At 40.9% G+C, this 27,343-nt stretch overlaps 1 protein-coding gene across 5 annotated transcripts in view; it reads left to right on the forward strand.

Annotated features, from left to right (window-relative positions):
• Positions 1-26,933, forward strand: part of asap1 (ArfGAP with SH3 domain, ankyrin repeat and PH domain 1) — a 184,700-nt gene extending 157,767 nt beyond the window's left edge. For 4 of the 5 annotated variants that reach the window (XM_033018987.1, XM_033018986.1, XM_033018989.1 and 1 more), the window contains 6 exons: positions 2,859-3,035; positions 7,811-7,880; positions 12,534-12,592; positions 16,473-17,233; positions 18,698-18,820; positions 24,389-26,933. In XM_033018987.1, coding sequence (XP_032874878.1) covers positions 2,859-3,035; positions 7,811-7,880; positions 12,534-12,592; positions 16,473-17,233; positions 18,698-18,820; positions 24,389-24,463 — 1,265 coding nt within the window. In that variant the 3' untranslated portion in view covers positions 24,464-26,933. The remainder of the gene's footprint in view (positions 1-2,858; positions 3,036-7,810; positions 7,881-12,533; positions 12,593-16,472; positions 17,234-18,697; positions 18,821-24,388) is intronic. The other variant, XM_033018990.1, reaches the window with a different exon arrangement.
• The last annotated feature ends 410 nt before the right edge of the window (positions 26,934-27,343 follow it).

Raw genomic sequence — 27,343 nt, forward strand, 5'->3', positions numbered from 1 at the left:
ATATTTGTAATTACAAAGTGAACCACCAGATGGAGCTTGCTTTCCGTAATTCAAACTACCATATTTCTGTGGGAATATTGGCAGTCAGGAAGAAATTGGCTTTGGGGGTAATGCTTTCTCAGAATGGTCAATTTTCCTTTAGCAATACATTTTGAGAACCAGAAGGCAGGTTGATGGTGCTCCTGCGACATTTTCATACCCTGTTGCAGTTGGTCAAGAGTGTCCTCATTTCCCATTGCCAGCATGAGTCTAATTGGATAAAACACTGGATTGGTTGCCAAATAGCTAAAACACTATGGGGGGGGGGGAAAAGAGTAATAATCACTGTGACAATGAAGGGAAGACACCATCAGTTAAATGATCACTGTTGGACCTGAGATGTCAGCTGATGGCATTTGCACTTCTGAATAAGTAGATTGAGTCTAATTTCCAGTACTGGGACGTATGTTTGTTGTACATTTTAGACAAAGTTTCACATGTCTGTAAAGTTGCCATGAAAGATGCCATAGGACAACAAAAAAAAGTGTTGGAGTCATCCCTGGTGTCCCGACTAATAACTATACATCAATTAAAATTGCCTTTAAGCTATTTGGCCAAAGTCATTTTGAACTCCGTTATCAGCTGTTTGTATAACCTTGCTGTATTTCTTGTTTGAAACGAGAACCAGCCCTTCAAAAGTACTTAATTAGAATCAAGGTGCTTTGGGTCTCCCTGATAGAGATGTGAAAGATACTATATTGATGGAAATGGTTTTGCTCTTTATGAATGTGGCTTGTCATTAGGGGAAATACTTGTATGTAGCGTACACGGAGTTGTGCGTTAAAGAATGAGGCAGACACAAAGTTTGTCCAAAATACTGGTTCTTTATTCTACATTAACTCTCCTCACTCACCAACATTGTGCGCGCGTGCGATTAACCCTTAAATACTCCCCAGGGGCACTCCTGACCAAACCGTGATCCCTATCCTTCGTCACCGGGACAGGTGACCCCCCCCCCCCAAGAGCCGAAGGTTATGTACAGTGCGTGGCCCATCACCCAGTGCCGCCACATGTAAATGTTTCTTTCTATTGAGAAAGGAGTGAGGTAAAAATCTAACATGAAATATTCTCTCCCTGTTGATTGCAAGATAGAGCTGTCCGAGTTATAGGTGGAACAATGAACCTTAACCAATTTACAATTTTTGAATTACTTTGGAATAACCTAGGTAATATATTCATTACCTATTTAAGCTAATGAAGTTGTTCCTCTTGTGCCACAAAAGCCTCTTGAGCACAACAATAACAAAATGGCACTATTGAGTGTTAAATTGCAGTATTCTAAAAATATTTAATTATATTAGTTAAAATGATAGTTTCATCTTGTGCGTTTAAATTGAATAGCATTTAAATTTGTGGTTCGGTAGTATTGTTCATTCTTTTGTAATAATTTAGTCCCAAACTAGAACTACCATTTTAAAATGCCTGTGGCCATTTATCTGTAAACTTTTACAGTTTAAGTTATGCATGTAATTTAGCTTTTCGGGAAAAGGCATGAAAGTTGATGGCACATAAAATCTCTTAGATTATGGGACAATTGCATGATCGGAGGCTTCCAGCAGGGAGTCACATTTGCAAGATGCATGGATGGGAAATTTAAAGCTAGAATGTTATAGCCCTTTCTCTCACTGGTAGTTGTTTCTTGATGAGATGTAGTATTTCTGCATTTTGATGCAAAGGAGAGATTTTTACATTTAATCACCATTCACAGCGTACTCTGCATATGCCTTATCACTTTTCAGCCAACAAGTGACTTAATGTGTATAACAGCAGATACATATCATGCCTAGGCTAAAGCATTATATATCTAAGATAAATCTATCTACTTTGAGTGCCAAGGGTGCTGGTTGAAGAATGTTTATTGGCTAATTTGTTGAGGAAATCTTAGGTTATTTTGCAACTACCAGAACCGACAGATATTTTATGTATTTCTAATTACAGAACAGCTGTACCCAAGTACTGTGCTGAATGGCCCCAAAGATAAAACGGCAAAACCTGCTGTGACACCTGAAGGGCCTGTCCCACTTTCCAGAGTTACTCACGAATGTCCTTACCGAGTTCGTAGGAGGGCGTAGAGTCCGTACATGTATCGTAGCAGCTCGTTATGCCAGCCGTACTCAGGGGCATCACTTAAGTCAGGACGTTTTTTCCAGCCTGACAAAAAAGTTCATGAGTAAAAAGATAGTCGTGAGGATCACAAAAATCTTGATTTTTTTTTTTAAGGGTCTTTCAACTCGGCAGAGGACTCGGGAAAGTGGGACAGGCCCTTAAAGCTCCAAATTGTCATTCAGAAATGAAAGCTTATTGACTAACATTTCTAATAAACCACTTAAATTTGTACGAAAATGCAATTCTTAAAATCGTTTTGTGGCCTCACTGACAAGAGCACTGAGAAAAGCCACTAGGTAGTAAAATAAACCAAAGTTGGTTTCATTGTGCAAAGGATAGGAAAGCAGAGGAGGGGAGGAAGAAAGTTATTGTTTTTAGGAAGCAATCTTTTATTTGCAACCTATTTTAATATTTAGACCGACTGATTTTTTTTTTAAATTGTGTGTAACTTTTCTTTTTATTATCCTAAATAAAACAAATTTTGAAAAATAATTTTGTACCGGTAAAGTCTGAACCGGTAGGTATGAGCTTTGCATTTATAATTATACGATCATTTGCAACTTTGAAGTGTTTGTTTTCTGTCCGTCAGTTTTACATTTGTAAATATTTTTACATTTGTGTTTGATCATCCATTATATCGTTATGCTTGCGTTCATGACTGTTCTTAACATATCATGTAGTAAGTAGTCAGCTATGTTTTTGTGCTTCTCCAGCTCCACATGGCCCAGTCCCTCCTTCAGTCCTTCCTGTAGGTCCCCAGGTTACAACTGGCAGCTCTACTCTGTCAAAGAAGAGGCCACCGCCCCCACCCCCTGGACATAAACGAACCTTGTCTGACCCACCAAGCCCGCTACCTCATGGTCCCCAAAATAAAGGTCAGATTCCTTGGGGTGAGTTTTTCTTGTTTTAAATTAGTTGAGTTGTTATCGGAAGCAGAAGATTGTGTGACTGTTCGCCAGGATTGGAATCTTTTATTAAACAGGGAAACTGGAAAAGTGAATTATTTCTCAATCATTGCATCCTTAAATTTAAATATTACTTGCAAGGAAAACAAAACATCTGAATGCATTCATACTTTTTAGTAATGAAACCATTGTATTTCTGTACTGCAATCTAAAGATTATCATCCAATTCAATGTCATTTCTCATTGTGTTATTCTGTATTCCATTTGCTCCCTATCATCATCACCACTGGCCATTGTTCAAAGTATTCTTGATTGTTGTCTTTTTTTCTGTAATGTATTTCAACATAATTTGGGACAAACCAAATGTCCTTGATTTCAAGCCAAACACTGGAAATGCCTTGCATACATTCCAGCTGGTTTTTACTATTTAGATTAGGACAGTAACATTTCAGTCGGTGCGCAAAATAAAAAATACAGCTAGCTTTTCATTTTGTTATACAGGTTGATAAAAAGTATTTTGTCTGCTTTTGAAAAAGCCCTGTGGAGCCATGGAGCTTATTAACTGATGTTTCTGTTAAAAAGCAAAGTACAATTTGTAATCCTTTTATGCATGGTCATTGGCAAGACTAGTATATTTTGCCCACTTCTAATTGGCTTCACTAGGCATCAGGGCATTGCCTTTTTGATTCACAACCTGAGGACAAGTACTCACAAAGTGTTATTTGTATTGAGTTCCAAAAATGTAATGAAAGTTTGGGGATGTATTTCCAGGTCAGGGGCAATACATTTCCAAGTTAATATGCCAAATATCTCAGGGAAGAAGCTGCAGGTGGTGATACTGCATGTGGTGATACTACATGTGGTGATGCTGCCATGCATCTTCTGCCTTCTTCCAGATGACTGAAGTTGTGGGTTGGGAGTTGCTACCTTTGGTGAGTTGGAGTGCATCATGTTGATGGCATACAATCTACTTATAATGCATGGTGGTGAAGAGGGTGAATATTTATAGTGCAGAATGGAGTACTAATTAGGCCGACTGCTTTTCCGTGGATGGTGTTGCGCTTCATTGATGGTGAGCTGCTGATTCACAGCTGTATTAATGTGGGTTCAATCCTGCCCTCCTGTGGGTTGCACCTTCTCCCTTTGGGTTTTCTCTGGGTGCTCCATTTTCTCCCCTATCCCAAAGATATGCAGAATGGGCACTTTATTTTCCCCTAATTTGTAGATGGGTTGTCAAATCTGGGAGAGGTGGGTGGGATGGGAGTGATTGTTGATGGGAATGTGCAAAGAATAAATGGGATTTGTATAGAATGGGCATGATGGATATGTGAGGACTATTGAGAAGATTATTAAGTGGATCAGCCGGAATCTTGGTGTTATAAGTCAGAACTTTTTTTCCCCCAGGGTGGAAATATCAAAGACTAGAGGGCATTGCTTTAAGGTGAGAGGAGCAAAGTTTAAAGTAGATGTGCAGGACAGGTTTTTTTTTACACGGAGGATGGTGGGTGCCTGTAACATGTTGATGGGGTGGTGGTGAGGGCAGATACAATAGTGACATTGAAGAGGCGCTTGGACAGGCACATGGACATGCAGGAATGGGGGGATACGGATCATGTGCAGGCATAGGCGGTTAGATTATCTTGGCATCATGTTCGGCACAGACAATGTTGGCTGAAGGGCCTGTTCGTGTGCTGTACTATTCTATGTTCTAAAATGGAACACGAGCAATATGGTGGTGGAGCTACTAAATTAATTGACTAATAACCTAGGAACCTGGATTAACGACCCAAAGACATTAATTCAAAATTTGTCTTGGAAGTTCAGTTGAACTGAAACGTAACAAATTGTTGAGTAAAAATGATCGAGAGGAGGAGATCAGGGAAATTTAATCTGTTTTAGAGTATATATGACCTTACAACTTCCAATGTGGTTGATTCTGTAATGGCCTAACATGTCACTCCAAAACACATCAGGATGGACATTGTTGGGTTTTGAAGCCCAGATTTTCAGAAGAGAATCAAAAATGTTCAAATGGAAGAAATTTATGCCAACCGGCTACTTCTTTGGTCCAATGTGAAAGATATTATCTATCCAGAAATCGTTGTTAAACAGGACAATAGGTGCAGGAGTAGGCCATTCGACCCTTCGAGTCAGCACCGCGATTCAATGTGATCATGGCTGATCATTCCCAATCAGTACCCCGATCCTGCCTTCTCCCCATATCCCCTGACTCCGCTATCTTTAAGAGCCCTATCTAGCTCTCTCTTGAAAGTATCCAGAGAACCACCCGAGAATTCCACAGACGCACAACCCAGTGTGAAAAAGGAACTTGAGCAATATGGTGGTGGAGCTACTGAATTAATCGACTAATAACCAAGGAACCAGGATTAATGACCCAAAGACATGAATTCAAAATTTGATGATGAGATAAAATTGGATATGAATGTGGATTAGATTTGTTTTTGGATGTTGACAAGGGGCATTGAGAATAGGCGCCGAAGCATCCTCCACGATATGCTCAACATCAGTGCTCCGCATGGATGCATTCTCAGCCCCCTTACTGGACTCCTATACTCACAAGTGTGGCCAAATCCTGCTCTAACTCCATTTAAAGTTTACAGACCATAGTGGGCTAGATTTCAAACAATGACAAGACAGATACAGGAAAGAGATGGAAAGCTTAGTAACAAGGTATCAAGACAACGACCTTTTCGTCCATGTCTGCAAATCAAAGGAGTTAGTTGCTGACTTTAAGAAACGAGTGGCGTACTCAATCCATTCAGTATTAATGGTGCCAAGGTAGAGATAGTCTCGCGCTTCAAGTTCCTCAATGTAAATATCACAACAGTTTGTCCTGGACCAACCACATTGAAGCTAAGGCCAAGACAGCACAACAATGCTTCTGAAGAAGTTTGATGTCTCCAAGGACTCGTACCAACCTCTACAGATGCACCCTAGAAAGCATCCTATCTGGATCCATCTTAGCTTGGTTTGGCAACAACTCTGCCTAAGACTGCAAGAAATTTCAGAGAATTGTAGATGTAGCCCAGTCCATCACACAAACCAGCTTCTCCCACACCGGCCCATCCCCCTCGGTTCCATCTACACTTCACGCTGCCTTGGGTAAGCTTCCAGCATAATCAAAGACTGTTTATACCCTGGTCATTCCTTCTTTTCCCCTTTCCTGGTGGACAGACGTACAAAAGTTTGAAAGCACTTACTGCCAGATCAAGAACAGCTTCTTCTCCTGTCCTGTTATTCCAATCTACCTCACGAGGACCTTACACTTTTTTATCTACACAAATTTCTCTGTAACTAATGCTATAATACTATATTCTGCATGCTGCTATTTTTATTTGCCCTGCTTATTGTACTTGGCTATGGCTTTATTGTAATCATTATAGTATAACTTGTCAGGATGGCATGCATACAATGTTTTTCACTATCTCAGTACACATGACAATAATAAGTCATACTAATACCAAATGTAGATATCATCCTGAAGGGCCCAATGCAATAAAACTCTAACTGCTTTCTATCTGACAATTCGGAAATCCAAATCATTCAGCATCTGGCTCACCAGGTATTGTTTGCTAAAATTCCCATGAACGCACCAGACCCCCCCCCCCCCCCTGTCCCACTCTCTCTTACACTTGCCAGTACTATTTATTTTCTTTCAGGTGCATAGCAAAGGTTAGTTGTTGAGGAAAGACTGTGAGATCAGCAAAATCCCAGGCTGGCAAGAGATTGTGGGCGATGAGGATGTGTAATACACCATGGATGGAGAATTTAATTTGTCACTTTGATTAGGGCTGCTTCAATACTGTGACAGTCACAAGACTCATTGGCGAGATTTGAGGTCAGAATTGCAAACAAGAATGGGTAAGGGAAGAAATATGCAAATCTGAGAAAAGGATGTTGGAGAACAGTTAGGGATGTGAAATAAAGAACTGTTTGCTTTTTTGCTTTGTAGTAAATCATTTTGGAGATATTAGCATTTATTTGGTTTTCTAATTGGGTTATATTCACAATACCATCCTGTGACAAAAAAACTGCTTGTAAAATGAGCATAATTGTTAACAACACAGGTGAAAGAATATTGGTTGTTCCCTTTTATGCTTATGTCCACAAACACGGTGAGTCTTTTGGTGACATCTCTTTCTCAATGGAATGATGTTAAGGATGGTCCCTCCCATAGGAAACCTGGACATAATTGTGTAATTATGGGTGAAACAAATATTACTGTAATCAATCTTAACAAAAGACCTTTATAAAGATGTTGCAGAACCTAAATCATGAGGTATGTCATGTGTGTACATCAGAAGTTAATTTATCTATTAATTTCACTGTTATTACTGCAAAATCAATGCTATTGATTTGCCAGCAAATTAGTTTCTACATCAAACTCACCGTTTATAAAATATTAAAACCATTTTTTAAATAACTGCTGGAAAATGTATGAAGATGCATTATAATTTGATGCGTTGCTTGTATTTCGTGTTGAAATTAATAGTGATTAATGCACAGGATGTTCATTGTTATGCTGTCATCCATTATATTTCAATTACTAATGACATTACCTGGGTTACAAAATATGCATTCACTTTGGAAATGCTGAAAATTTTGAATTAATCGATAACCTGTATTTTGTGGGGTTGTTTAGGGGTATTTTGTATGTTGGTGCTTTTTTGATACTAGGATTTGCATCCATATTTGAAGGTTTGTCAAGTAAGCTTCTGTTTTCCTGTCTACTCTCTTAGGCATAGACTCTGGTCCCCCACTGACAAATCGATCAGGAAATAAGTTTGAGGGAATGCCTCAACAATCAAAGTAAGTATATATCTTTGAAAATATTAACTGCGGGTGCTGGTTTACAAAAAAGGTACAAGTGCTGGAGTACTCCAGTGCTTTGTGTCGTTTTTGTAAGTATAGACCATTACTTTTACGCAGAGATGACTTTTAAGTGAAATTATGGGTGAATATCCGCTTGCAAATAAAAAGAGCAGTGTCTTGGGTTGAAGATATCCATCATTTATTACATGACCTTGGCAAGTACATTAAAACAAAGATTGGAGAGCTAATATCAGAAACTACATTACTTGCTGAGGTCTAATTGCTAAGATTTTAAAAGAAATAGCTGCCGAGATTGAATGCATTTGTCGTGATTGTCCAAAATTCATAAGTCTAGAAAGATTCCAGTAGACAACAAAATGGCAACTGAAAGACCCTTGTAATAAACCAAAAGCAGCAATCTGTGGACCAGTTCATTTAATGTCTGTTATTAACGAGGAAATAGCAGGGCATTTAGTAAATAACTAGATTAAGTGGGACCCGTTGGATCCCATTCTCACACGGGAGGGCTGGTCCCCCAACGCAATATTCCTCCTCTCCACCAATTCCAATATGGTGGCCAGTGGGGGGGGGGGCTTTCTGGAGCACTAGTATGGGTGCTGTGGGCTGAAGAGACTGGTTTCCAGATGGCTAATGCGGACATTGTTGGCTGAATGGATTCTTGGACTCGCAGTTCAGTCAGTCACGGCTGGTGGGCTCGCAGTTCGATCACTCACGGCTGGTGGGCTCGCCGTTCACTCACTCATGGCTGGTGGGCTCGCTGTTCAGTCACTCACGGCTGCTGGGCTCGCAGTTCGGTCACTCACGGCTGGTGGGCCCGCAGTTCACTCATGGCTGGTGGGCTCACACACACACCCTCCAACACACACACATACACCCTCCAACACACACACATACACCCTCCAACACACACACGCACACCCTCCAACACACACACGCACACCCTCCATCACGCACACCCTCCATCACGCACACCCTCCATCACGCACACCCTCCATCACGCACACCCTCCATCACGCACACCCTCCATCACGCACACCCTCCATCACGCACACCCTCCATCACGCACACCCTCCATCACGCACACCCTCCATCACACACACACACCCTCCATCACACATACACGCAAACACTCCATCACACACACACGCAAACACTCCATCACACACACACACACATACCCTCCATCTCACACACACCCTCCATCTCACACGCACCCTCCATCTCACACACACACCCTCCATCTCTCTCTCACACACACACACACACACACACGCACACGCACACACACACCCTCCATGTTACACACACACACCCTCCATCTCTCTCACACACACACACACACACACACACACACACACACACACACACACGCACACACAGCGCCGAACACTCAGGTTTATTCCTGACTACGGGTGCTGTCTGTACAGAGGTTGTACGTTCTCCCCATGACCGCGTGGGTTTTCTCCGAGATCTTCGGTTTCCTCCCACACCTCAAAGATGTCCAGGTATGTAGGTTAATTGGCTTGGTATATGTGTAAATTGTCCCTAGTGCGTGTAGGATAGTGTAAATGTGCAAGGATCGCTGGTCAGTGCGGACTCGGTGGGCCAAATGGCCTGTTTCCGCTCTTTATCTCTAAATGTAAATGGTGGGCATAAACTCTTATGTGCAAATTAATGGAATCATTGGATGATTTTGCTATTTGTTGTAAGGATATACATTGAAAGCAGTTCAGAGACAGGTCACCTTGTTCATTCCTAAAAGAGCTCTTTCTGTGAGGAAACATTGAGCAGGTTGGACCTACACTCTGTAGTTTAAAAGAATGTGAGGTAGCCCACTGAGATGAGATGGAATTTCCTGTTCCCCAAATGTGGTGACAGAGATAGATAGGATGGTGAAGACACAAGAGACAGGAGATGCTAGAATCATAAGCAAAATACAATCTGCTGGTGAAACTCAGTATGTCAGGTAACATCTGTGGTGGGGAATTGACATGCTACCTTTCGAGTTGGGACCCTTCAGTGGTCTGATGAAGGATCCCGATCCAAAATACGTCTGCTTTTCCATCCACAGATGATGCAAGACCCGCTGAGTTCCTCCAGCAGGTTGTTTTTTTTATTCTGAATGGGCGTAAATTGGAGGGACAGCACCTCATATTTCATTTGGGTAGTTTAAACCGCAGCGGTATGAACATTGACTCCTCTAACGTCAGGTAGCCCTTGCTTTCTCTCTCCATCCCCTCCCCCCTCCCAGTTCTCCCACTAGTCTTACTGTCTCTGCCGACATTCTTTCTCTGTCCTGCCCCCTCCCCTGACATCAATCTAATTAATAATCTTGGTGTATAGGGATTCCAAGAAAAAAGTGAACATAATATAAAATGTTGCATTATTTTTTAAAACGAAGTAAAGAAAAGGCCACAAAGGTCAAATGAGGATCCTATATAGGCTGTATGTAAATAGTAGGGCCCTGGAGATTGTTATAGAGCTAAGGGACCTAGGGGTACAGGTACACAGTTCCCTGAAAGTGGTGACACAGGTGGGTAGATAGACAGGATAGTGAAGACACAAGAGACAGTAGATGCAGGAATCTTGACGAATAAACAATTAACTGGAGGAACTGTGGTTTAGGCAGCATCTGGAGGGAAATGGACAGTCGACAAGTTGCTGTTCCTGAATCTGCTAGTGAGGGAATTCAATATTCTGTACCTGACAATATGGTGAGAAGAGGGTAAGAACAGGATGGCAGAAAAAGCTACAGAGGCAGTGTCATTGCGAAGTTTAAGATGCACTTATACAGCCGTGTGAAAATGAAAGCTTTAGAGGGATATGGGCCTGTTTTGATGCTATATGATCCGATGACAGAGATGGACGAATTTATAATATAGAATAAGGAAATAAAGGTGAAATTAAACATATTTTGTCTCTGTCTTCGCAGAAGACCCTAAATACCTCCCAGAACTAACAGGGGAATCAAGAATCCAGTGCAAATGATTATCTGGATATATCTGGTAGAGTAGCTTATGCAGAACTAGTAGATGTGTGTTTGGCTTTTTAGATTTGCCATAAAAAACATATCAAATGCTGTTCATTGAGATCATGTTTCATATATTAGTTTTTTCCCCTCCCCCCCTCCTTGCCCGCCCTGCTATATACTCTACTTCCATTGGCCAGGTTCTCTTGATTGGTAAGGGAGATAGAAGGGTTAGCGTTTAACAGAGTTGCCAAGTGGTACGGATCTTCCGTATTTTGTACAGAATACGGAATATTAGAATACGGATGTATGGTTTTGTGTTGTTAAATACGGAGTTTAAATAGAGAGTTCAGTTCAGTCTGAAGAAGGGTCTCGACCAGAAACGTCACCCATTCCTTGAGCGTTGTCAGTTTAACACGTGGGAATTTAAACTAAGTCGGCTACGGAGCTATGGGTTCCAAAAATAGCGCTACCGGCTGGAGCGCTATGGGTTTTAAACAGTGCTATGGGCCACACCGCTCTGGGTCACAGACTGTTCAGGAAAATTCTCGTATAACAATGAGTCTTTGGAATTCACTTTCTCAGTGGAAGTTGAGCCTTTGATTATTTTTCAGGCAGTGGTAGAATTCTGCATAAGCCCAGTGGTGAAAGGTTACCAGTGGAATTACAGTTACATTGGGATTGGCCTTGATTTTACAGAACGGTGGGTGGGCTCAAGGGGGAGAGAGGGAGAGATGGAGAGAGGGAGGGGGTGAAGAGGGAGAAGGAGAGAGGGTGGAGGGAATGAGGGAGGGAGGAAAAAAAGGAAGGAGGAGAGAGGGAGGAAGAGAGGGTGGGTGGGAGGGAAAGGAGAGGGAGGGGAGGGAGAGAGAAAGAGGGAAGGGAGAGAGAGAGTGGGAGGGAGGGCGGGAGGAAGGAGGGAGAGAGAGGAAGGAGGGAGAGAGAGGAAGGAGGGAGCGAGGGAGGCTTCCAAAATGGTTTCTACATCATCATTTGGTGTTAAAAGCAGGAAGCAGCCGTTCAAACAGCAGTATGCAAAGAGATGGCAATGAATGCATTGCCAAGTATGGTGCGTAGAAGACATGTCAATTGGTAGCAAAGTTATGCATTATTGTACTCTTACATGGATATGACTGCACATTAAAAAAAACATTTTTTCAGCAAAATGGTGTAAAAATATAGATTTCCTCAGCAAAATCCTGATTTTCAGGTACTCAAATACTGAAATGCTCTGACAAAACTTGGCAGCTCTGGTTTAATATTGTGGCCATTGTTTTTGATTTAAGATTAGAACCAATCCAATGAGCAAAGGAACAAACTATCAGTTTTGGTTTCTGTCCAAATTGCCCGCAAATATTATCCAGTTCTGATTCACAATAGGCAATACCCTTTGCCATTCTGGGCCATGCTGATCAGGTGGGAAGACTGTTGGGATGATGCTGAAAGAAACAGCATAGTCTAAGCACCAGGCAGCTCAGCAGTCAGCAGACAATACGTCCATTCATTGCGAACAAAATATTTGTGTTTGAGAAATATGCTGGAGAAACACAAAATTGGAGTTTCAAGAGATCGCATTCCTTTAAGCATGCTTTTATTTTACTCTTGAAAGCAGGATTCGTAAAAAGTTAATATTTTAACTGTTAACTGTTTTACTTACACAGTACTGGAACCACAAAAACTGCCTTAGGCCCTCGAGTGCTTCCAAAACTACCTCAAAAGGGTAAGGTTTAAGTGTGTTGCATTCAGATGTTTCATCACATGTTGTACTATTTTTCCATATTTCTTCCTACTTCCGAGCTTTTTTCACTAAATGCATTATTTTGCTATGCATTCTATCTGTATGGAATTAAAATCTAGTTACCTAAAAGTTTTGCATCTGGTATAAGCTAGCATCTCCCAGCGATGTCAAGCTTGCCAGATAGTTCAGATTTCACTTCTGTGGAAACATAGAAAATAGGTGCAGGAGTAGGCCATTCGGCCCTTCGAGCCTGCACCGCCATTCAATATGATCATGGCTGATCATCCAACTCGGTATCCTGTACCTGCCTTCTCTCCATACCCCCTGATGCCTTTAGCCACAAGGGCCACATCTAACTCCCTCTTAAATATAGCCAATGAACTGGCCTCAACTACTGTGGCAGAGAGTTCCAGAGATTCACCACTCTCTGTGTGAAAAATGTTTTTCTCATCTCAGTCCTAAAGGATTTCCCCTTTAGCCTTAAACTGTGACCCCTTGTCCTGGACTTCCCCAACATCGGGAACAATATTCCTGCATCTAGCCTGTCCTACCCCTTAAGAATTTTGTACGTTTCTCTAAGATCCCCCCTCAATCTTCTAAATTCTAGCGAGTACAAGCCGAGTCTATCCAGTCTTTCTGCATATGAAAGTCCTGACATCCCAGGAATCAGTCTGGTGAACCTTCTCTGTACTCCCTCTATGGCAAGAATGTCTTTCCTCAGATTTGGAGACCAAAATTGTACACAATACTCCAGGTGTGGTCTCACCAATACCCTGTACAACTGCAGTAGAACCTCCCTGCTCCTATACTCAAATCCTTTTGCCATGAATGCTAACATACCATACGCTTTCTTCACTGCCTGCTGTACCTGCATGCCTACTTTCAATGACTAGTGTACCATGACACCCAGGTCTCGTTGCATCTCCCCTTTTCCTAATCGGCCACCATTTAGATAATAGTCTACTTTCCTGTTTTTGCCACCAAAGTGGATAACCTCACATTTATCCACATTATACTGCATCTGCCATGCATTTGTCCACTCACCCAGCCTATCCAAGTCATCTTGCAGCGTCCTAGCACCTTCTCACAGCTAACACTGCCCCCCAGCTTCGTGTCATCCGCAAACTTGGAGATGTTGCATTCAATTCCCTCGTCCAAATCATTAATATATATTGTAAATAGCTGAGGTCCCAGCACTGAGCCTTGCGGTACCCCACTAGTCACTGCCTGCCATTGTGAAAAGGACCCGTTTACTCCTACATGAAGGGTCCATGTGCTCAAAATACATCTTCACACAAATCATACCTTATGAAATTCTACATCCGATGGAGCACCCACTTCACGCACATTATGACTCAGAAAATAAAAGTCCAAACATAAAAGCACATGCTAAATTATTTTTTTTAATGTATAAATACTTACACTTACATCAGCAAAGTTTAAAAAAAAAATTCCCACAATGTGGCTTGCACAAGTGTCCTTCCTTAACGCTGAGATCTTCCAATAAAGTATGGCCCACTAAACACCACAGCACTTGTGCAGAAACCCAGTAGATTAGTTTGCTGTCCGGAACCACATGACAGAGCGCTTCACTTCCTTATAGCCCCTGTCAATCCAAAATTCTGTTTGCACAATTATATTCAGTTATTGCCAGGTTCTCTATACTATCTGTCGCACCCTCGCTTTCTTCTCCTGGGGTGTATTATACTGTCTTCTTCTAATGCCAAAAGATCTTGCACCCCTCAGCCCTAACATGATAGTATGGCTCTTTGTCACCATCACTAACTGCTGGCAAATCTTTAGAATATTGTTCCTTTTTCCCCACAGAGTTAATCATCCATAGCCATTAGTGCCAAATGTTACCAGGTTTCAAAAGACTAATTTGATTTTCAAGCATTGCCCCTGAAATTAAGATCCAAACACTTTGTTTCATTGTAAAAACTATATAAAGAGTTTGAAGCACAAAGCAAACAGTGTCCAGCTTTCAAAACGTGATCAGTCTGAGGAAGGGTCTCAACCCGAAACGTCACACATTCCTTCTCTCCTGAGATGCTGCCTGTCCTGCTGAATTAATCCAGCATTTTGTGTCTACCTTCAAGCTTTCAAATAGTATGCAAGCAAAAGCTTTTCACTGTACCTCTCCGTACACATGACATTAATAAACCAAATCTAAGAAAGAATGACACTACTTCATATACCATCTTTAAGCCTCTCAATTTCTAACAATGAATCTCACACAACTGAATACTTCAAAATGTGGTCACTTGGTGTAGATGGCATCCTTAAGTCCCTCATATAGTTGATGATAATTGGTCCATATTTGCTGTCCCACCTCACAAAGGTGTTTGGAAACTGAGGTGGGTAGGGGAACATCTGAGTTTTGGGGCGATTGCTAGAAAAGGTCTTAAAGTGAACAAAAATGGAGACCAGAGCTCATATAAATAATAATTTAAAATCAGTTTTTTTTTGTTATTTTAAGTAAATTTCTTGAGGAACTCTGGGCCAGGAAACACCTGTAGAGGGAAATGGACAGATGATGTTTTGGGTTGAGACCCATCTTCAAGACTGTTGTTGGGGGGGGAAAAGAGGTGAGGGAAATGGGTGGGGCAAGTGATGGGCAGATGTAGGTAAGAAGAGGATGTGGAAAAACAAAAGGCTGCAGATGGTGCAATTTGATAAGAAAGGAGGGCGTCAAATTGAAATGTCGTGTCAAGGAGGATGCTGGGTTTTTTTAGGAACGTGAGTTGGGGTGGAAATTGGGATAAGGGTTGGTGATGAACAGGAGGAGATAAAGGAGTGGTAAAGAGTTAGATGACAGGCTACGGGGGCAGTGGGATGAATAGTGTGCATTGGAGAACCTGGATTCATCAGAAGGAGAGAGGTTTACCTGAAATTGGGGTATTTGATGTTCATACCTTTGGATTGTCACTACTAAGCAAATATGGGATGTGTTCTTCCAGTTTGCAGCTTGCAATGGAGAAGGACAATGACTGACAGGTCGGTATAGGAAGATGAAGGGGAATTAAAGTGGTTGCAACTGAGAGCAACTGGCCCTGCTGGAAGAATACTGTGTAAAATGAAGCATTTGCCTCGTCTACACCTGGTGTCACTGATGTAGAGGAGGCCACATCAAGAGCAACAAATACAATAGATGAATTTAGAGCAAGTGCATGTCTCACCAGGAAAGGCTGTTTATGTCCCTGAATGAAGATGAGGGAGGAGGTGCAGTGACAGGTGTAGCATAACTATGGCTGCTGGGGAAAGTGCCTTGGGAATGGGAAGGGTGTGTGGGGAATGATGAGGGAACCAAGTAGCCATTAAGAGTGATTTCTGTGAAAAGCAGAAAGGGGTGGGGAGGGGGAAGTGCAACTCGTGGTGGGATCATGTTGTAGTGTCAAGATTCCGTATGTCCAGTCTCTTGTGTCTTCAATAAAAAATCACTACTTGAGTTGACATTCACATCCTAGTTTCCCAATTCTGCCGTCATTAAATTGTGCATCTCCTCATAACAGCATTTCATATTGAGAACATTGTGAATCAGCAGGAGAATGGTTAGCTTTCTGTCATGAGATATAGAGGGACAGTAAACGCAACATTTCTCAGTTGAAAGAAAGCTGCAGTACCAGGAGAAGATGGTATAGTATATGTGAAATAAAAGTTTATGTATTTTATTAACTGATTTTCACTTTGAAGCACTGGTTTAATATTGTTTATCCTTTATTGCATTTCTGATGTTTGAAATTAAATCCATAGTTCTATATTTGATACTGTATGTTAAATAAGTTTTATTTCCTGCTTAGTTTTTTTTAATTGTTGAGAAATTCATTGCCTAACTAATCACATTGCCCATCTTTACTGCTAGTGTCCCTGAGAAAGATTGATAGTATTCATCACAGTTCAGTTGATAAATCGAGTTCAGAGACTTTCCAAAAGTTGTCGCACTCTATGGACCTGCCGCAGAAGCCACCTCCAGGGGACCTACCGCAGAAACCGCATCATGGTGACCAGTCCCAGAAGCCACATCATGGTGACCAGTCCCAGAAGCCAGCTCCAGGAGACTTACCACAGAAGCCACATGGTGACCTACCACAGAAGCCAGCTCCAGGGGACCAACCACAGAAACCACATCATGGTGACCTACCACAGAAGCCAGCTCCGGGGGACCTGCCCCAGAAGCCACATCATGGTGACCTACCACAGAAACCACATCATGGTGACCTGCCCCAGAAGCCACATCATGGTGACCTGCCCCAGAAGCCACCTCCGGGAGACCATCCCCAGAAGCCACCTCCAGGAGATCATCCACAGAAGCCACCTCCAGGAGATCATCCACAGAAGCCACACCCAGGGGACCTTCCCCAGAAGCCACCACCTGGAGAACTGCCCCAGAAGCCCAAAGATCTTCCACCAAAGCCACAGCCAGGAGAAATCCCACTAAAATCCTATGTAGAAGTCATTCAAAAGCCTCAGTCTGGGGAGGTATCTCAAAAGCTTCAGGCTGAAGAATCTTTTCCAAAAACACTGATTGGAGACACACCACAGAAACAGTCAACTGATGATACAAATGATACTTCATCCAACCTAGCCGGGACTCCCGTGCCTCTGCCACGTAAGATAAATACAGTAAGTGTACCTTTTATTCCACATATTGAATTTAATTAGAAATCCTGCATTTAGAGAGTGAGAAAAATATAAATAGGAGTCTCAATTACACACTTAAGGCTTTAAAAAAAACATACCACCTCTCTGTATAGAAAAGAATCTGTCATTTTGGTTGTGCAGAAATTTGTTGGATTCTAGTACTTTTGGAAACTTCACTGTGTTCTGCCTTCTGCCAATTAGGTCTCCCGCTAACAAGAAAAAAATGTATCTCTAGTTTGGTTAAACATTGATAATTTTCAAGTTCGCAAATGCTGAAGTAATTTAGTTGCACTGTTGCTTTTACTACCTGTTCCTCTGACTCTGATTTGGTATCAGCTAAGTCTTGAACATCTTTAGTCTTTCAAGAGAATGTTGTTAGATTGGGAATTCCAACATTCAGATTGAACAACAATGAATGAATATTTAATTCTGTAGGACAATAAGAAATATGGACAAGCGCGAGTGTTTCAGCACCTTAAGCTGCTTTACCATTCAATATGTTCATGGTGGGTCTCTCTTTCCTTATCTTAAGGATTCCCTTATTGATTAAAAGTCTGCCTCAGTTTTGAAGATGTAAATAGGTTTCATAGACACAGAGTCAAACAGCATGGGAATAGGCTATTCGATTCACCATGTCCACAATTACCAGTGGACCCCCATCTACATTAATTAAATTTCCAACATTTGACCTGCAGCCTTCAAGGGCTAGGCAATTCAAGTACTCGTCTAGACACCACCTAAAAATTGTTAGTGACTCTGATTCCAGGTACACTCCACTCTCTGGATGGAAAAGGCCCCCCTCAAATCCTTTCTATAATATCTCAAAAGGACACAGTGCTGGAGTTACTCAGCGGGTCAGGCAGCATCTCTGGAGGGCATGGAAAGGTGATGTTCGGATCGAGACTGACGAAGGATCCCGACCCGAAATGTCACCTATCCATGCTCGCCAGAGAGGTTGCCTGACCTGCTGAGTTACTCCAGTAATGTCCTTTTATGTATTAACCAGCATATGCAGTTCTTTGATGCTCTTTATCTCTTACTGGTTACCCTAAATCTATGTCATTGAGTTTTATTCACCTGATAAAAAAGCAAAGATTCCCGAATTCTACCATATCAAGACCCCTCGTCTTATTGCAGAAGGCAGACATGAGCAAAGAGCCCACTTCCAAAGTCTCAATTACGCCACAGACTGCCCAATCTGTTGTGTATTTCCAACGCTTCCTGTTTTATTTCAGAATTCCATATTCTGCAGTGTTTTGCTTTTGAATTCATTTTGTAATTTTTTATATGCCAAGTTTCTGCAAGGTGTTGCATCATAAAAGGTTCCTTCACCAATTATTTACAACTCATAGATATTAAAGAAACTAAAGAAAGGTTGTAGTTGTTAATATTATGACAGAAGAACACTCAAATTATACTCACAATCAACACGGTTTGCTTTCATAGGCGAAGAATAAAATCCGACGAGTAAAAACTATATATGACTGCCAAGCAGACAATGATGATGAACTTACCTTTATAGAGGGAGAGGTGATAGTTGTGACAGGTGAAGAGGACCTAGAGTGGTGGGTAAGTGGTTTAAATCATTTGTTTTGGAATATCTAACTGATTCTTTTTTCATTCATATCTCCAATTTGTAATTGGAGTAACTTTGAAACTATTGCTGTTTGTTGTTACACTGGCAGAAATCTCATAGCAGTTTATGGATTTTGTGCACGTGCAATTAAACATAATCCAGACAGTGTTATCCAGCTCATCTGCAGTCTTCCCTGTTGCATTATTTGCTGGATCTGGAACTTAAATTATAACACCTAATATCACTAAAAAGCTAGAACCAGCAATGGTTACCATGCAACTGCTGTACTGAATATAAAAAACCCCATCAAATTCATCGCTGTCCTTCAGGGAAGGAAATCTACCAACAACACTGGTCTGACCAACATGTACATCTGGACCCACCAATGTGATTGACTCTTACCCATATCCATGTTTCAGAAGCAATTAGCAGCAGAAATGATATGCTCTCATTACCAACAGCATCCACATTCCATGAATGAGGAAAACGATGATTCCTCGATTTGATAAGGACTATTTACAATCAAATTGGATAACATTTTCTATAATTTTATACCTTGTTCAGTAGAGTGACATTTTAAACAATGCACTAAATCATCATGGCTGCTGGGCATACTCTGTGGCTCTCCAAAACTACATTTATGTTTGGAGACTAATTCTCTGAGTAATTGTTGAAACTTTGTGGAGTTTTTTTTTAATATTCTTTATCTCAGGATGAGGACATCACTGACGAGGCCAGCATTTACTGGCTGCCCCTAACTGTTCTGTGAAGGTGGTGCTGAGCCACCTTCTTAACTCATTGTAATCCATCTGGTGAGGCCACCTATGTCAAATTAACGGTGTTCCAGGACTTAGATCAAGCAATCGTGAATAAATAGTGACATTATTACCAGTGAAATGTAACAATAAAAATAACATTACTGCACAGGATGGCGTGTAGTTTAACATATTTGTTGGGATCATGTATTGGCCAGATTGAAGGACGGTGGTGAACTAGATGAGTATTAAGGGGCTGTCTCACTTGCATGCGATTGCATGCGTTTGGCGCGACCAAACGGAAGCGGAGTTCGCGCTAAGTTCGCTCGTGATGTAATTTGCGTCATACTTACCAATCAGCTGGGCAGGAGGCGGGCCGACTGAATTTGGGCTTCGGGCGGTGACTTCATCACGCAACGCCACGCCGGGCGGTGACGTCATCATGCGCCGTCAAGATGCTGCGTACGACCGCGGGACCAGCCCCGAACAACTCGGCGCTTCTACGTGGGACCGGCCCTGCGCGGCCATACGGTGCCCGTACGCCTCAAGCGACCACGTTTGGTCGCGTCAAACGCATGCAATCGCATGCAAGTGGGACAGGCCCTTTAGTGACATTCTGGTAATGTGATTAGGTCATAAGGTCATGTGATAGGAGCAGAATTAGGTCATTCGGCCCATCAAGTCTGCTCCCCCCTTAATCATGGCTGATCTATCTCTCCCTCCTAACGCCATTCTCCTGCCTTCTGCCCATAACCCCTGAACCCGCGACAGTGACATACTGCCACTGAGACTAGTATTATTATAGTTCCATGCTCACTTTAATTATATCAATTTAAACTCCTCAGCTGCTAAAGTGAAATTTGAACTTCTATCTTCAGATCATTGGTTCAGAATCAAAACTGCCAGAATAGTACCCAGCCACAGTGCTACAATTTCCCTCCATGCAACCAAGTTTGGTAAAGAAAATATTTAAATGTTGGAAAGTGTTATAATCATATAACCATATAACAATTACAGCACGGAAACGGGCCATCTCGGCCCTACAAGTCCGTGCCGAACAATTATTTTCCCTTAGTCCCACCTGCCTGCCATACCATAACCCTCCATTCCCTTCTCATCCATATGCCTATCCAATTTATTTTTAAATGATACCATCGAACCTGCCTCCACCACTTCCACTGGAAGCTCATTCCACACCGCTACCACTCTCTGAGTAAAGAAGTTCCCCCTCATGTTACCCCTAAACTTCTGTCCCTTAATTCTGAAGTCATGTCCTCTTGTTTGAATCTTCCCTATTCTCAAAGGGAAAAGCTTGTCCACATCAACTCTGTCTATCCCTCTCATCATTTTAAAGACCTCTATCAAGTCCCCCCTTAACCTTCTGCGCTCCAGAGAATAAAGACCTAACTTATTCAACCTTTCTCTGTAACTTAGTTGTTGAAACCCAGGCAACATTCTAGTAAATCTCCTCTGTACTCTCTCTATTTTGTTGACATCCTTCCTATAATTGAGCGACCAAAATTGTACACCATACTCCAGATTTGGTCTCACCAATGCCTTGTACAATTTTAACATTACATCCCAGCTTCTATACTCAATGCTCTGATTTATAAAGGCTAGCATACCAAAAGCTTTCTTTACCACCCTATCTATATGAGATTCCACCTTCAAGGAACTATGCACGGTTATTCCCAGATCCCTCTGTTCAACTGTATTCTTCAATTCCCTACCATTTACCATGTACGTCCTATTTTGATTTGTCCTGCCAAGGTGTAGCACCTCACATTTATCAGCATTAAACTCCATCTGCCATCTTTCAGCCCATTCTTCCAAATGGCCTAAATCACTCTGTAGACTTTGGAAATCCTCTTCATTATCCACAACACCTCCTATCTTGGTATCATCTGCATACTTACTAATCCAATTTACCACACCTTCGTCCAGATCATTGATGTACATGACAAACAACAAAGGACCCAACACAGATCCCTGAGGCACCCCACTAGTCACCTGCCTCCAACCCGACAAACAGCCATCCACCATTACCCTCTGGCGTCTCCCAGTCAGCCACTGTTGAATCCATCTTGCTACTCCTGCATTTATACCCAACAGTTGAACCTTCTTAACCAACCTTCCATGAGGAACCTTGTCAAAGGCCTTACTAAAGTCCATATAGACAACATCCACTGCTTTACCCTCGTCAATTTCCCTAGTAACCTCTTCAAAAAATTCAAGAAGATTAGACAAACATGACCTTCCAGGCACAAATCCATGTTGACTGTTCCTAATCAGACCCTGTTTATCCAGATGCTTATATATATTATCTCTTAAGTATCTTTTCCATTAATTTGCCCACCACTGAAGTCCAACTAACAGGTCTATAATTGCTAGGTTTACTCTGAGAACCCTTTTTAAACAATGGAACAACATGCGCAGTACGCCAATCCTCGGGGACTATTCCCGTTTCTAATGACATTTGAAATATTTCTGTCATAGCCCCGGCTATTTCTACACTAACTTCCCTCAATGTCCTAGGGAATATCCTGTCAGGACCTGGAGACTTATCCACTTTTATATTTTTCAAAAGTGTCAGTACTTCTTTTACTTTGAAACTCATAGTATCCATAGCTACTCTACTAGTTTCCCTTACCTCACATAATTCAATATCCTTCTCCTTGGTGAATACCGAAGAAAAGAAATTGTTCAATATCTCCCCCGTCTCTTTTGGCTCTGCAGATAGCTGTCCACTCTGTCTCTCCAATGGACCAATTTTATCCCTCGTTATCCTTTTGCTATTAATATAGCTGTAGAAACCCTTTGGATTTCCTTTCACCTTACTTGCCAAAGCAACCTCATATCTTCTTTTAGCTTTTCTAATTTCTTTCTTAAGATACTTTTTACATTCCTTATACTCCTCAAGCACCTCATTTATTTCATGCTGCCTATAATTATTGTAGATCTCCCTCTTTTTCCGAACAAGATGTCCAATTTCCCTTGAAAACCAGGGCTCTTTCCAATTTTTACTGTTTCCTTTCAACCGAACAGGGACATAAAGATTCTGTACTCTTAAAATTTCCCCTTTAAATGTCCTCCATTTCTCTTCTACATCCTTCCCATAAAACAAAATGTCCCAGTTCACTCCTTTTAAATCATTTCGCATCTCATCAAAGTTAGCCTTTCTCCAATCAAAAATCTCAACCCTAGGTCCAGTTCTGACCCTCTCCATAATTATATTGAAACTAATGGTATTGTGATCACTGGACCCGAAGTACTCCCCAACGCATACCTCCGCCACCTGTCCCGTCTCATTTCCTAACAGGAGGTCCAGCACTGCCCCTCCTCTAGTAGGCACCTCTATGTATTGCTGCAAAAAACTATCCTGCACACATTTTACAAACTCCAAACCATCCAGCCCATTTACAGAATGTGTTTCCCAGTCTATGTGTGGAAAGTTGAAATCTCCCACAATCACTACCTTGTGCTTACTACTAATATCTGCTATCTCCTTACATATTTGCTCTTCCAATTCTCGCTCCCCATTTGGCGGTCTATAATACACCTCTATAAGTGTTGCTACACCTTTCCCACTTCTCAGTTCCACCCAAATAGCCTCCCTAGATGAGCCCTCCAATCTATCCTGCCAAAGCACTGCTGTAATATCTTCCCTGACAAGCAATGCAACACCTCCACCTCTTGCCCCTCCAATTCTATCACACCTGAAGCAACGAAATCCTGGAATATTTAGTTTCCAATCACAGCCCTCCTGCAACCATGTTTCACTGATCGCCACAACATCATACTTCCAGGTGTCTATCCAGACTCTAAGCTCATCCACCTTTCTTACAATGCTCCTAGCATTAAAATATGCACATTTAAGAAACCCCCCACCTCTTATTCTCTGTTTATTTCCTTTTTCTTCTTTCTCCTCTTGTGTCCGAGTGCTTCCCTTTTCTGCTTCCTGCCTCCCATTCTGTCTACTAGCTTTCTCTATTTGAGTCCCTCGCCCCAACCATTCTAGTTTAAAGTCTCCCCAGTAGCCTTATGTTATGATAAGGTCTCACTGAAGTTTTGTAATAATTCTGGGAGAAATAACTATTTGGTGAGGGAAAAATTTAATCAATCAAATAATTTTCAAAACTACATATAAAATAATGTGTATTGAACTAGTTTCACTGCTTAAGTTTCTATAGCAAGATTCAAAATACTGATAACTATCACTTTATGCAGAAAAATTGACACCAATTGGCAAAAGCTAGCCAGCCAGACACATATTTAGTTTTAATGTTTAAGAAGGAACTGCAGATGCTGAAAAATCGAAGGTAGACAAAAGTGCTGGAGAAACTCAGCGGGTGTAGCAGCATCTATGGAGCGAAGGAAATAGGCAACGTTTCGGGCCGAAACCCTTCTTCAGACTGATCTGGAACTTAAATTGCTTATTTCCTTCGTTCCATAGATGCTGCCTCACCAGCTGAGTTTCTCGACCACATATTTCGATTTTTTAGTTTAGTGATACAGGCCCTTCGACCCACTGGGTCCGCGCTGACCAGTGATCCCCGCACATTAACACTATCCTACACCCACTGGGGACAATTTTTACATTTACCAAGCCAATTAACCTACATACCTGTACGGCCTTGGAGTGTGGGATGAAACCGAAGATCTCTGAGAAAATCACTGGGAAACATCTGAATTCCGTACAGACGGATGCAACATATGTCCTGAAGGCAAAATAGAAAATTGTTTTTCGTTTGTGTGCAGCTTAATGCTGCATTTGACATTGAATTTTTGCATTTCTTATGTTGACAGATTGGTTACATCGAGGGGCAGCCGGACAGAGGTGGAGTCTTTCCAGTCTCGTTTGTGCACATCTTATCTGACTAAGCACCAATGGACTGACATCACATTCTCAATGGTGGATTCTTCCATTTGACACAGTAAAGCGGCTGCAGCTACCCTATCTATGTGCATACTTTGTACATAAATGATCAAAAATTATTTTATGCTCACCTAGTGAGGTGACTGTATAAATACTGTGTTATTTGCCTTTGCCAGTATTATAGTAGCCTTGGAACCTGGCACGCCTTACTTGGTGTACTACAGTCATCCATGGCATCTAGCACTTATTAATCTTACCTATGCTATAGATAGGATATATCTCCTGCCTGCTTATCAAATCATAAGCAGCCACTGAGTAATTTAACTATATAAGCTTTTATTCTCAATATCATCTCAGTATTCTAAACAAAATAAGAGTGGTTTTGCTGAGGATACAGCCAGGTATCAGTTTGCACTGATCCTCTTTGTTCTTCTCTTTATAACATGGATGCTGTGCATACTGTTCTTAATGTACTCATGGACGTATGTGATTTTAATTGTAAGTGGTCGGACAAAGATACGAGAATGAATGATTGGGGAATTTGTTAGTTTATTTTACCTCCGTTTGAGGCGACATGTAGAGAAATCCATACAAGGATTTATTGCCTGTTACATCTGATTAGCAATTTAATAAACTAAATTGGCCTTTCGGCAAACCTATTGAAAATTAGAGCTGAGAATTTTCAAGTTTGTTGTTAGAATTTTAGAGCAGTGCTTGCTTACCATTTTAACAGATAGGTTGTTGAAAAGAAATTGCCTCTTCAGCATCCATTCACACTTAACCTATTTATTAGATTACAAACATTTCATTGCAATTTATTAGTTGAATTTTTAACAGTAAAAATTGGAAGACTAAAGTACCTATATGATTTATATACTGATGGAATTACAGGACACCAACATAAACACATCCAGTCTTAGCTGTAGTAGAGGGAACATCAATGTCCTGCCTCAGAGATCAGTGTCCTGTAGTTAACATAACATCAAGGGGCATAGGGGAGTTCTTTAATAGTTGATGTTTATTCACATTTAACTTCAAGTGGTATATGTTGCAGGCAGCAGTTGTACACAGTGAAAGTATACAGTTATGTTTTGAATATTAAATGACATGTTTACATAATTTGGAATTGTGCATCGACGATGTACTTCATTAATTTTCCCTCCTTTCTCCTATTATCAAAGTACTTATTATACATGCAAACCATAAATTGCAGTGTTTAACTGCAAGAAGGATGTTGAAAGCCGTTCATGTTACATCTCTTGAAATGTACTTAACCTGTGAATGTAATCATTGTATGGATAATTAATCATTTGTGGATTGGGAGACAAGTGAGCGATCTTACCAGTTTTAAAATATATCTACATATTCAACTTGGCTACTTGGGCTCTGTGATAGAGAATAAATTGCATTATTTGCACAAATCTGGAACTGCTTGGGGAACAAAGTGACAGTGCATCTTGGGTTGCTTAAGGCGTTAATGACTACACACCCTCATATTCATTATTGATATTCAGTTATTCAAACTTATATTAGGGACCCAAAAATAATATAGAACTTTGAAGAAGTTTACTTGCATTTGAATCATTTCCAGGAGAAAGGGTAGGTCTTGGTGTTTCTTAGAAGTATTCAGTTAATCTCAACTCTAAACAATAACTGTTTTCTTTAAAAAGGATGTTATTTAATTCTTAAGGTACATAATTTCTGTAAGTAGACTTAGATAAAAAAGGAATAAAAACTTAAATTGCATATGATGTGTTATCTCTGAGACAAGACCTCTCGCCTGGTGCTGCATTGGTCTTGAATTATGTTAAACTGTTGCCATATTCCCATCTCCATCTTTCACAAATATTCATGCCGACAGAATGAGTGGTTGGGTTCCAATTCTTCCACCCCACCTCATCCCGCCGTTCCCAGCAGCCTGAAATTATTTGTCCTTAGTAGGTGTGAACAAGCTATTGACAGTAGATTTTGTGATGTATTCATTGCAAACACTGACACAAGATACTGGGTCAGATTGGCAGAATTTGATTTGCTCGAGCTTTTCATACAAACCATAGAAATGAATAATAGCTCAAATTTAACATGGTAAAGCATATTCAGTAATTTGAAATGACTGCAATGTGCTTAAAGCCACAATTGTATGTGGTTAATTATTCAAATGGATTTATTTCATTTAAAAACTGTTACATGTGCATTACTTATAATCGTATATGAATGATAAACTAGATTTTTCAGTAATGTATCTCTTTTATCTTGGATTAGGCTCCCTTAAAAATATATCATGTAAATCAGCTGGTACTATCAACCTACTGGATGTAAAGGTGTACAGTATGACTGCAGCTTACCATATCATGTATTTGCAGTTTTTTTTAATTATGTACAAGAATTGCTGTGGGAAGATATTTTAAAAAGCAAACTTGTTTGTGTTCAGATATAATATTGCAACATAAAATCCTGTGATATGTTCCAAATGTAGTTATTTTCTCTCATTCCTATCCAAACGATGAAGTATTTAACATGAATGCTGCTTCCTCAGTGCGTTCAATACGCAATGACAGTTGCAAAAGTCACTCACAAATATGGAAAACAGCAGTTGATATCAATGCCAATATTAAAATGATTATTTAACTAATGCTCTATCAGGAGTATTATCATAAAACTTATCAACAACATTAATTGTTTTCAGATAATGGAGGAGGGTAGAATATGCCTAGACATTTGAATGGTACTGTAGTAACAATTCCGGTTTACTTAAACATTACACGTGTTAATTGGTAGCTGGAACTACTATGGAGTCTCATAGTAGTATGATGTACAATGCATGTTGAAATTCTTGCTGACATTGAACTACCAATAATAGTAAAGTTTTACAAAGTAACTGAACT

The sequence above is a fragment of the Amblyraja radiata genome, chromosome 4 (assembly GCF_010909765.2).
Source record: "Amblyraja radiata isolate CabotCenter1 chromosome 4, sAmbRad1.1.pri, whole genome shotgun sequence".
Lineage (NCBI taxonomy): Eukaryota > Metazoa > Chordata > Chondrichthyes > Rajiformes > Rajidae > Amblyraja > Amblyraja radiata.